Source organism: Salarias fasciatus, chromosome 4, assembly GCF_902148845.1.
Source record: "Salarias fasciatus chromosome 4, fSalaFa1.1, whole genome shotgun sequence".
Lineage (NCBI taxonomy): Eukaryota > Metazoa > Chordata > Actinopteri > Blenniiformes > Blenniidae > Salarias > Salarias fasciatus.
Genome location: NC_043748.1, coordinates 8,331,138 through 8,342,998, shown reverse-complemented (window position 1 = coordinate 8,342,998; position 11,861 = coordinate 8,331,138). Strand labels below are relative to the sequence as shown.

The following is an 11,861-nucleotide window of genomic DNA, read 5'->3' as shown; positions in this document are numbered from 1 at the left end:
GCCTGAACCCCCCCCCCAGTCTCAGCGTACCTCATCAAACATCAGCCTCCTCGGCAGCGGTCCGACCCCGGCGCGTTCGCCGCCGGATCTCCTGAGAGAACGCGCGGAAACAAAGAGACAGATGGCTGAGGACGGGCTGCGTCTTGCCGCCCCGGCCTGCAGGGCGAGGACGGCATTGTTCTCTCCTGGTTGGGGAAAAGAGGCGGCCCCTCTCAGGTCTGGGTGACCTGTGCTCCTCTCTCCCTCCTTGGACGCCCGCCCCAGACAAACCGCACGGCCTCTGAAGACTTGATTAATTTGGAGGGATGGGTTAAGGTGAGCCGGTGGGCAATCTAGGACAGCATTCTTCATCTTCACCCACTTCTGCAGCAGGTGCCTGCCTGCCTGCCTGCCTGCCCCACTTCTCAGACAGCCACCCCTCCTCCTCCTCCTCATCCTCCTCATCACGAAGGCCGTTCATCTACCACACCTGTCTCATGAAAGCTTTTGGCACCGGGGCTGAACGCCGGAAATGCCACCGCGGAGGAGCAGGACGCGTCTGTTTACCGGAGATACCACACCGGGCACGAGGTTCATTTTCTCCTCCTCACATCAGCAGTTTTTAATTGATTTGAGCTTTTGTGATGGTGCACGTGTGGAAAAGAACATCAAGTCCCGTCCTCAACAACTAAGAGTGAGCCAGTGAGAGCCATCCAAGCAGTAAGATCTAATAAATAAATAAAAAATTACCCTAAACAGACGCAGAGTCCTGTCTGTAAAATAAATATGAGTGAAAAGACAGGGCAACAAACACCTGGGTGTGCAAGTGCACGTGCCAGTTGTGAAGGTTGCACCTGTTCAGAGGCTTCGGGTTCCCTCTGCTGGCTCTTTGTTGTATGGATGGTGATTTACCAGGGTTTTTCCACAAGATGACACCGTGTGTCCTTCGATGGGCTTCCTGCACAGCGCTGCTCCTTCAACAGCTGAAGCAGGTTGGAAAGGTTCGCATTTAACTCCACGAGATAGAAACTAAATTATTTCTGGGTGGAAAAAAATGAATGTTATTTAGATAAATTGCTTTTTACCCTCAGAACTCTGCAAATGATTATAATTATTATTGTACAATGCAATGGATAAATGTCATTTTGACCGAAATCAGGATTTTCAAAAATATTGTTTTTTTCAATAGTCTTTGGGAAAACAAACAAACAAAACAAAAAAACTTTGTTCATTCTCCAGACGCACTCTTTGAGTGTGTTAATACATCTTAAAATTACATTTTAGGTGATCATAGACAAACTGAGACAGTAATGAAGAGATGTACTTTGCCAATAATATTGATTTCTAAATATAAAGGTGAACAGTGTTTATGGTAAAATATTTATCAAGTATGAATATCTTTACATGTGCATTTATTCATCTAAACTTAAAAATAAAAATCTAAATAATATCTGAATGTTTGATTTACCTCCAGAATAACAGCTGATGATGACTGCGGCTTTTTTTTTCTTTTTTTCATCCTAGATGACTCAGTCACGGGGGGGTTGTGCTTTATTTTCTCTCCGGGAAAACCCGCAGGAAAACTCACCTCAGGTGCGGACCAGAGCGCATCACATGCCGTCCTGTCATCGCGGACCTTTCTGTCAGTTTGTGCGGGATTCCAGATTTTGTCACATGACGCCAGAAAACGCCGTCATTATGTAACATGTCCACTGCGTAAAAACCGGCACTCGGACGCACGAGGAGACCTCCGCCAACGAGAAAACACATCCCGGTTTGGATCCTTCAGAATAAACCCGGCTCTCCCTGCGCGCGACCGAGGAGGTTTTACAGACCGCGCGCTCTTCCTTTGGCGCGCCTCCGCCTTTCTTTACGCAACTTGACGCACCGGCGCGTCGTGCGTCGCTGCGTCGCCGGTGGAGGAGGCGTTGGCGCATCGCACCACCTCTACCTCCTCCTCCGCTGCTGCTGCCGCCGCCGCTGCCGACACGCAGACCCCCTCCTGTCCTGCACCGGGACGGGACGCACCGCCGATCCGGTCCGGTACGCGCCATCAGGTCTGTCTGCAGGCTGCACCTCCGATAGAGAACCAACCGGCCGCGGGATTTATAAAGAAATAAAAAATGATCAAGAACGGACATCACCACCACCACCAAGTGAGCACGACAGCCGGGAAAGACGCAGGGACGACCCCGGGGGCTGCGGCGTGCAGTCCCGAGAAGAGGAGGCGGAGGATCCGGGTGTGGTGCGATGGCTGGTGAGTTACTATTCCACATTCCCCCCCTCCATCACTGTTCGCGCTGAGCGCGTTTAAACTTATGGATCGTCCTCTGTCCTCTCTCACCTGGCACCGGGACAGGCCTGCTGCGGGTTACCGTGCGCTCAGGGAGCCGCCGCTGCTTCAGTCTCCAGAGGCATCACGGAAAACTTTTAATTAAATATTCTGCTTCACGTATCTCCACCGTGATGGATGCTTTAATTGCATGATTCCAACCCAGAGCATGGATGACTTTCCCCTTCAAATACACACGATATTACATAATAACAGCAGGCCGGGTGGAGGTTACAACTCACTGCCTCTGTGGGGCAACTTATCTGCGCCTCTCTCGCTCTCCTTGAGAAATGGCAAGAGAATTACTCAATCTCCTCTAAATGGACGTGTTCCTGCAGGATTTAAAGTTACCAGTGTGACAGTATTCCATGTTGCTGTATCAGAGTACATGTTGCCTTTTGAATGAACTTCATCAAAGTGTGACTTCAGTGTAAAACAATTCATCCAGTGTTCACAGCAGAAAACGGCACAACTTGTACTAAACTGCTATTTAAAGTCTGACATTCTGTCATATTCACACCAATAACGCCAAGATGCTCCATGAACGTGCACCAGTATCCCACACTGACCTTACAATCCCATTAAGGCAAACTTTACCCCAAAAAATGTTCTATATTCTGTGTAGGAATTTTGTTTTAGTGACTGAAAAGCCATCATTAGGTTTTCCTAAACAAGAGTCAGTTAGAGCAGAAGATGGTGGATGGAGATTATTGCATCTGTGTTTGTTGTTCTGTTGTTACTCTCATGATCTGATAACAAAGCTCCTCTTTCAGCGTCAGGTAATGAAATAAAATAAGAGTCATAGTACTCAGATAATCATGTTACAACTACTCATGTTGCACTATGCACTGCCTTTAATGTCAGGCAGGCGGTGAGCCGAGAGAACTCTGAGGCTGATTGTTCAAAATGACATTTGTATATTCATCAAACGGCTAAAAGATGAGACAACGGATCAGAGTAAATACATTTCTCTGCTTCAAAAACTCAATAATACTGAATAAACGTCCAAATCAAGGACAGTTTTTTTTTTAACAAACTCTCAGAAACACATATTCGAGCCTTAACAAGTGATAAAGTTTAGTTGGTTTTATTGATTAGTAATGTGATCTCAAGTTTTAGTCAGAACTTTGTTTTTGTTGATGGATTTTGGTGTGCAACACATATAGAAGTACATCAATCACCAATTGAAACGCTGAGCAAGACTCCACAGGTCTGTGACAGTTAAAATTAGTCATTATCACTGTTTATAGGGTAAACATGCTCCGGCCCGTTGCAGGTGGAGCCGCTGTCCTGAGATAACATCTTATTTTACGATTTCCTCCCAGATACAGATTTACTGCTTAGTCGGCTCCATAAATTTTCAGTCACCTCACCAGGGCACGATCACAAGAGTCCAAAGTGATTCCCAGCTCCTCCTGCTGACACGGAACAACCCTTTAACTGTTCCCTCGTGCACGGCGACGGATTTGACAACTTCATGCATTGATACATCGCTCTTATTTACTTTTTTTTTTTACACGATCGAGTGAACCATCTGAAAAACGTCTGCTGCTGGTTGCTTAAACCAAACCAAGCCAATGTGCCAGCCTGACATGTCATCAGAAATCATCCAGGTATTTGGGAAAACAACGAGCATCATGGTCAATAAGATACACTGCCAGATGGACCAAGCCTTGGTGCTTTTGGCTGCACTGGCGAAAACAGCTGTTTTGCCTCTCTGTGTACGACGGGCCGGATTACGGCGGCTTTCTCTGGTGGGATTCCTGCCATTTATGTGTGGCTGCGTATCTGTGGTTTGATGGCATGTTGCGGAATATTTGGGATGCCGGAATATTAACCGGTGGGGTGAGCATGCAAAGAGAGCCAATGTCAACACAGCTCATGCCATTAACCCCTCTAACCCCCGTCCAGCCCACACCTGCTCGGGCCGCTGTGGTCTGTCACTGAACACATTGTTCTCCGGACGCCGCTGGCATCCCGCTTCGTCAGCAGTGCGAGAGGAAAAAAAAATTCCAAGGAAGGAGCGCAGTCACTCCAAGCCGTGGGATGCTTCTGACTCTGCTCCCTCCGATTCGCCGCCGTGAGAAGAGGCGATGGGGCAAAGATCGCTTCACTGAGAAGCATCGCCAAGGAGGAGTGTAAAGTCCGCCTCCATTATCAGCCGATTCGCTGCGTGCATTTCTTCCAGCCTGTAAACAAACCATTTGAAAGGTTTATTGAAGTAATGGTGCGTTTAGTCAGTCCTGGAGGACTTGATTTGAAAGAAAACAGCCGTCGGCCGTCTTATAGTTTTATTGCTGCTTTCATTAAACGGGACTCTGTTTTACTCTGAGCCGCTCTGAAACCTTCAGTCTTATCATTGTGCTTCTTCTTGGGCATTTTGAGAACAGATTTCAATTCAGACCAAAGGCCAGATCTATATTATGCATGATAAAAAAACAAAAACAAAACAGATATGTTCTGACGCAGCACTAAGATCCTCTGTCAGAGTGAGTTTGTAAAAACATGAGTAATGCAGCCGTGTTTTTCACCATTTGGGACCGTATCATTAAAACTGCCTTCGTATTGCGATTGCAGTGGTCTTGGATTGGAACTGTCTCTGTGCCTCTCCTGAAGGTTAGGTGTTGTTTGGGTGTCTGCTAACAGGCCGCCCCGATCAATATTTCATCTCCTTCGCAGTGATCCGGTCATGAGCCGTCCCCCTGCTGAAAAATACAACAGGACTGCGTTCCCATGGCGGACGTCCTGCGAGTCCATCGCACTGAAGAACCGCGGCCTCCGGGCCTTACATAACTCCGTCTGGGTCTCGGAGTTTTCACGTCTTTTCATTCACTTCCCGGCGCTCCTGCTCAGCACATTTCTCTTGGCCTGTGAAACATCCCGAGAGCTCGGACGCGTGGATCCCATTACAACTGACACACACGCACACACACACGCACACACACACAGGGCCCTGTGATAACAAACCTCTCCTCACCCGGGTGCTTGGCTCTGGTCTGAATGTGAATTCCAGTCGCACTTTTTGTGTAGAGTTTTGTCTCTGTATCTGAGACGTGTGCAGCGGCGCCACCCGTCCTCCATTAGCATACCCTGAGGCGGGAAACGGCGCGGGACTCGGGCTGTTGTTGCCCGGAGCACAGTTCCGTCGCGCCGGTGCTTCTTACTTATTGATTTTTTTTGTTTTCAGGATACTGCTCCACTCTTCACTTTACTCCTCAGACGTGTGATACCTGAAATGTATCATAAACAACCCGGGCGCCAATTTATTCTCCGGTTTTCTCACTCTGAGCCGGCAGCGCGTCGTCTCTTGGATTGATGATGGTTATAGTAGCAGCTGTCGCGTGATGAATGAAGGCAGTTACTCTGATCGGCTTCTAAAAACACTCGTACCTGCACACACTTCCATCAGATTTCTGGTTATTGGGCTCAAAGTAGAGGAGAAAGGAGAAAAAAAAAGAAGCGACTGATGTGGGTCGTTGGCAGTAGTGATAGTGATGGAAGGCTAATGCCCATCTGTTCTCTATTACTATGCTAGATTACTGTGTTACAATCTCAGTCTGCAATCTGTGCTAATCTAATTATCCACAGATGGTAGCATTGTCCTGGAGGAGAGGGGAGGGAGGAGAAAACACACTTTATCGTTGATTCGTTAAAAAATGTTGATACTTTGATTGACTGTCACCTGAACGGGGTGGAATAAACAAATCACAAATGCTGATTTTTAATTAAATGTAGACAATTTTACACCTACTTTCATTCTATTTATATATTTATGGACACAGTCTGAATAGATTATCAAGCCTTTTGATCTGCAATTTTGCGTTCAATAAGTTTATTGTTTTCGAAAAAATTGTGACTGTTTGTCATGTGATAATGCTGGATCTTTAAAAATTCCTCAACAGGTGGTTCACTAATTTCCAATCAGCAATCCAACTTCAACTTCACATGATCCAAGATTGATTCCCTCCGGTTACTGAGCTAGACCATGATACAACATATTCTTACACGTTCCGTTTGGTTTTTCCTTCACAGCTACGACATGGTGCATTACGGCCACTCCAACCAGCTGCGGCAGGCGAAGGCCATGGGAGATTACCTCATAGTCGGCGTGCACACAGACAGTAAGGCTTACAACCGCGACCCCGATGACACCGGCACACGCTGACAGAGTGAAAGCCTCCGCTGGCCGTTTTGTTTTTGACTAATGTTCAGCTCATCTGTCGCTGACATTTTGTTCCCTGATTGTACCTTTTTTTTTTTATCACGGGAGTCCCGTCATGTATCTGCTGATTGTTCCTTTGCTCACGCAGTTAATAAAGTTAAAGCGTAACAACATGAGCGTGGAACACGCCTAGGAAGGAATGCTGCACCTGCGGCTGTCTGGGTGATTTATCTGTGCCTCACCCTCTTCTGGCACATTGGGGCATTCTGATATTCTGATAAAACCCACTGTACAGATGGGGTTAAAGCAGATTGCAGCTTTGTTTTAAATTCATGCGAAATGAGGATTGAGACTCTCTGTTCTCCACGTTATCTTTCTCCCTGAAGGTGAGATTGCGAAGCACAAAGGTCCGCCGGTCTTCACTCAGGAAGAAAGATACAAGATGGTGCGGGCCATAAAGTGGGTGGACGAGGTGGTGGAGGGGGCGCCGTACGTCACCACCCTCCAGACCCTCGACAAGTACAACTGTGACTTCTGCGTGCACGGAGGTAACCCGGTCTCATGAATGCGCTTTATCCAGGCACACGGACGGATTTAGAGTGATGCGATCTGCGTTTTGTGGTTTCAGATGATATAACACTGACCGTGGACGGGAAAGATACGTACGAAGAGGTGAAGAAGTCAGGGCGCTACAGGTCAGCTGCTCTGGTGAAATAAACATGAGGTAATACTATAATGAGTGGATGGTGTCATAAAGATATGCGCTTATTTATGTTTTGATAGGGAGTGTAAAAGGACCCAGGGAGTTTCAACTACAGACCTTGTTGGCAGGATGCTGCTGATGACCAAAGCACATCACAGTAACATTGTAGGTACACCCGGAAATTACACTGTACGCCCTGTTCACACCGTCACAACCTAACATTCCACTCTCTTTTTCATTTTTCAGGACAGTTCAGACTATCAGCAGCACACGGATAACTTTGGAAAGGTAAATACCTATACCGATTCAACCTAAATCTGCTCATAACCCGGTGAGTGTTTGATTCTAGGGTTAAGTTGTTTTAAAGTGCAGATGTCAGCCATCATTAAATCCACTGTGGTCCCACTTTGTAATCAAGCCGCAGGGCCTGCCAGTAAACACTGAAAGCCACTTCTGTTCCTGGATGGGGAAAGTAACTGAACGCCAGCATGCTGGCTTTCTGAAGGCCGTCCCGTCGCTTTTCAACATTTAAATCTTGAAGAGTGATGCTGTGAATTTGGCAAGCAATGAATAAATTCCCTCAGGAATGCGGAGCGGCGAATAACCAAGGCTGACGTTACCGTTCACGCCACTGGGTGGCAATAATGAAGCAGCTCTGCAGCCTCGTACATCTCTGTGAGCTCCTCCATCACTCTGTACTCACTTGGACTGTTTTTTCTGATTGCGGGGCGCACATGGTCAGAAGGGCCACAGTCCCTGGACGGGAGTGTCGCAGTTCCTGCAGACCTCTCAGAAGATCATCCAGTTCGCTTCGGGCCGGGAGCCGCAACCCGGAGACACCATCATTTACGTGGCGGGAGCCTTTGACCTCTTCCGTATCCTTTTGCCACGTGACAGAGACAAGGTGGAAGTCAGTTAATGAATGTGACTATGTAAAGTGCTTTGCAACTGCTGAACTGAAACATTTAAAAAGTTTCAATAACATGGATCCAACATTAAAGTGTCATATTAGAATCTTGGAATTCTGGGACCTGCTCTTCCAAACGTTTTTCTCTTATCCCTGACTCGTCCCCCCTGTCAGATATTGGTCATGTGGACTTCCTGGAAGCCGTACACAAGCTTGCAGAAAAGCCATATATTATAGTGGGGTTGCACTTTGACCAGGTGAGTCGTCGTCTTTTGCTCTTTCAGTCGCTCTTTTGAACTTTCTGACGTTGGTGTTGCTTCTCTAAATTAAGCGTTGACCTGCGATGTTTGTTTTCCAGGAGGTGAATCGTTACAAAGGGAAAAACTACCCCATCATGAATGTCCACGAGAGGACCCTCAGCGTCCTGGCTTGTCGAGTGCGTCCTGCTTCTTATGATCTGCACTGTTTGTGTGTGCGTTTTATCAAATGGGGGCGACAGTAGCTCAGTTGGTAGAGCGGGTCGTCTTATAACTGGAAGGTTGGCGGTTCGATCCCCGCTCCCGCAGGCGTAAAACTGGCGTTGTGTCCTTGGGCAAGACACTTCACCCACCTTGCCTAGTATGAAAGTTGTGAGAGTGAATGGTTGGTGGTGGTCGGAGGGGCCGATGGCGCAGATTGGCAGCCTCGCTTCCGTCAGTCTGCCCCAGGGCAGCTGTGGCTACAGTCGTAGCTTACCACCACCGAATATGGTGTGAAAGGGTTGATGTGATATTGCAGTGTGAAGCGCTTTGGGCTCTGTCAAGCAGGGTATAAAGCGCTATACAAGTGTAGTCCATTTACCATTTACCAAATCTCTAGAAAAAAAACCGTTGTGTGTTCTTGCAGTACGTGTCAGAGGTGGTGATCGGTGCTCCCTTCGCAGTCACAAAAGATCTGCTGGATCATTTTAAAGTAAGTAAATCCAGTCAAATCGCCTCTCTGGACAAAGAATCGTTACTGACGTGGCTCATTGTTGTCGTTTCCACAGGTGGATCTTGTTTGTCACGGAAAGACAGAAATATACCCTGACAAAGATGGATCTGACCCCTATGCAGTAAGCCACTTCCAGGAACCTCATTATCGAGTCTGCAGTCATTACTTCATTGACGTTGTCTTTCTGTAACTCAGGAGCCGAGGCGGAAAGGAATCCTGCGCACCGTGGACAGCGGCAACAGCCTCACAACCGATGCAATTGTGCAAAGGATAATCAAAAACAGGTTAAAATATCAAAAAAATACACCCAATTTAAGACAACAATTTCAATGAGCTTCACTGTTTAAATGAATTAAATCCTGGGCCTGGTTCCTAATTGAATGTGCTTTATTTAATTTAGGCTGCTGTTTGAAGCAAGAAACCAGAAGAAGGAGGCCAAAGAGATCGCCGTGATCCAGGCGATGAAGCGACAAGAGGAGGAGAAGACTAAAGAAAGAGCCCAAGCTGTGCTGTAGACGCCGTAAACGATCTGAACTGACGAGCTCAATCAGTAAAAACATACTAAACTATCCCCTCTGTAAGAGTTAGCACACCCTCTGAACGTTATCCTGGCTGATAGCAGTAGTCTGAACCGCAGCCTGCTGTGGCAGAGCGCTGTGGGATCATCAGGTATACTATTAATGTGTGTGTCTGTCGTGTTTTGTGTGTGTGTGTGTGTGAGCGTGTGAGTGCGTATGTGTGAAAGGGTGGGAGTTGATGTATTAATATATTCCACATATGCAACTAAATGCTCAGATGTGTAAAAAAGATATTTAACAGGTTGGAACGGGGAAGATGTCACTTATATCTTCAAATGTCTATTTTATGTCTTCGGATATTTTTAATTACTCAAGTATGTTTATTTTTCTGCCTTCAAAAAAATGTTGAATTTTTTCACAGGCCTTTGGGAATATGAAATTTGGGGCATGGGATGCTGATCGGGCCTTTAATGATCTAACAAGGAAGTGATTTGTTTTCATTTCTAAGGGGTTGTTGCTGCTTTTCGCCCAGCACTGGGCTTTTGCCCCGCAACTAATCTTTGTATATACCACATGTAAGTATGTATTATACCGCGATCGCGGGCAATCGGAGGATTCGGGGGAGACGTTTTTCCCACTTCTCTGCTCTGTCATTGGGTTTGAAGTGAGACGTTTCTTTCAGGACCTCATGTACAGACCAGATCCTGCTCCGGACCGCGCTGGTCGCCGACAGGCGGTCAGAACTGTTCCGTTTTAACGATAGAGTTGTTTTTTAACTGAAAAATTCGCACACTGTCGAGACCTGGAGGTCTCGCCTTTTAGGTGCAATAGACTCCCTCGTTTGTTTTTATTTTTTTAAACCCAACGGTCCTTTGATTTCTCCTGATGATAGGGAAAACCACAGTTTCAGCCCTTAGCTTTCATAGAGAACTGTGACCGGTGCTCAGTGTTGTTCAGATCATAAACTAGACTTCCAGTCATTCGAGTCCTGAATAATTTAACCTCTGTCTCTTTATCAAATGGATTAAATAATATATTTTTTGTAGATGTATATTTTACTCACTTCCTCTTCATTAACTAATGTATAGAGTGTTTCATATTGTTTAGAAATCATAATAATATGTCTGTACGTCGGGTTGGAATGTATTCAGTGTAGGTTATAATCTATATGTCATTGACAGTTCCCAGTCGACACGTACTGTAAAAACTGATGGGACTACAGTGTATTATTGCTGATAATAATAATAACAACAAGTTTATTCTCAAAACCTGTGTGTCCTCTTTCTGTTTGCTTAAAAAAATCTGTGTGTGTGTGTGTGTGTATGTGTAGGTGTGAGTGTGTGTGTGTGTGTGTGTGTGTGTGTGTGTGTGTGTGTGTGTGTGTGTTACATGTGGCTCATGAAATAAACCATGAGGCTGCACATCGTGAAAGCACATCATAAAAAGAGGATCTGATCCCATTTGCGCTTTATGAAAGGTCAGACCATCGACAAGATTTCAAAAAATGACTCATTTCCAGTACGATAAAAGTTTCTTCGGGTACCCAGAGTTCAACCTGAGGCCTTACTCAAGCGTCAGTGCCCACTCACATCTTCACTCAATATTCAGACACAAGTTTAAGATAAACTTTTAATTAATCATTTACTTTTTCAAAGTTCCTAAATTTTTTTTTCATTTTCCTGTGTCAACATTACAGTGAAATTGAGTTATGGGTAAGTGTAACATTCATTTAAGTTTACAGTGATGTGCCACTATGGAAGCTGTAAACATGTGCCTTTAAAGAAAATAATGGAAATATATTTAAATGCAACAGTTAGTAATTCATGTCTCATGTCACTGCACCATATGTTGATATATCTATACTTCACATATTATGTTAATATTTCCTGGACTGCGTCACAGTCTTCTCATATTAATCAAACACTCCTCATGATCTCATATTCCGTGAGTCAAGAGTTAACTGCACCTCTGTTTAGAAAGTTGAACCCCTTATCAAGCAGGCATGCATATTTATTAATAAATTTATTAATAGTAAACAAGATCTTCCAGGTTCATTTCTCAGCTTTTTTCTCTGACCAGCAGACATTCAAACAGACAGGAACCCAGAACAGCTTCATTTACCACTTTATCACTTCACTATGCCACCAATCATCTGAGCCCCAACTCTGCAACTCTGTGGACAAATCATTTATATTCCTTTTCTCTTTGGTGCTTCTTAAGGCTGAGTTATTTAATTGTCTCCTTTCCAATTAGGAACTGACTGAGACAATGAGTGAACATGTTTTGTA

General features: G+C 45.6%; 1 protein-coding gene across 3 annotated transcripts; it reads left to right on the top strand.

Moving 5' to 3' along the window:
* Window positions 1-1,950: 1,950 nt before the first annotated feature.
* Window positions 1,951-10,849, top strand: LOC115386803 (ethanolamine-phosphate cytidylyltransferase-like). Of its 3 annotated transcripts, none has more exons than XM_030089269.1 (13): window positions 1,951-2,236; window positions 6,344-6,432; window positions 6,860-7,021; window positions 7,102-7,168; window positions 7,257-7,341; window positions 7,423-7,464; window positions 7,919-8,051; window positions 8,258-8,340; window positions 8,442-8,519; window positions 8,969-9,034; window positions 9,111-9,176; window positions 9,251-9,339; window positions 9,456-10,849. In XM_030089269.1, the coding sequence occupies exons 1-13, from the start codon at window positions 2,103-2,105 to the stop codon at window positions 9,568-9,570; spliced, it is 1,209 nt and encodes a 402-aa protein (XP_029945129.1). In that variant the 5' UTR covers window positions 1,951-2,102; the 3' UTR covers window positions 9,571-10,849. The 3 variants fall into 3 exon arrangements, with proteins under 3 accessions (XP_029945129.1, XP_029945128.1, XP_029945127.1); XM_030089268.1 differs by having other exon boundaries at window positions 7,913-8,051; XM_030089267.1 differs by having other exon boundaries at window positions 7,904-8,051.
* The last annotated feature ends 1,012 nt before the right edge of the window (window positions 10,850-11,861 follow it).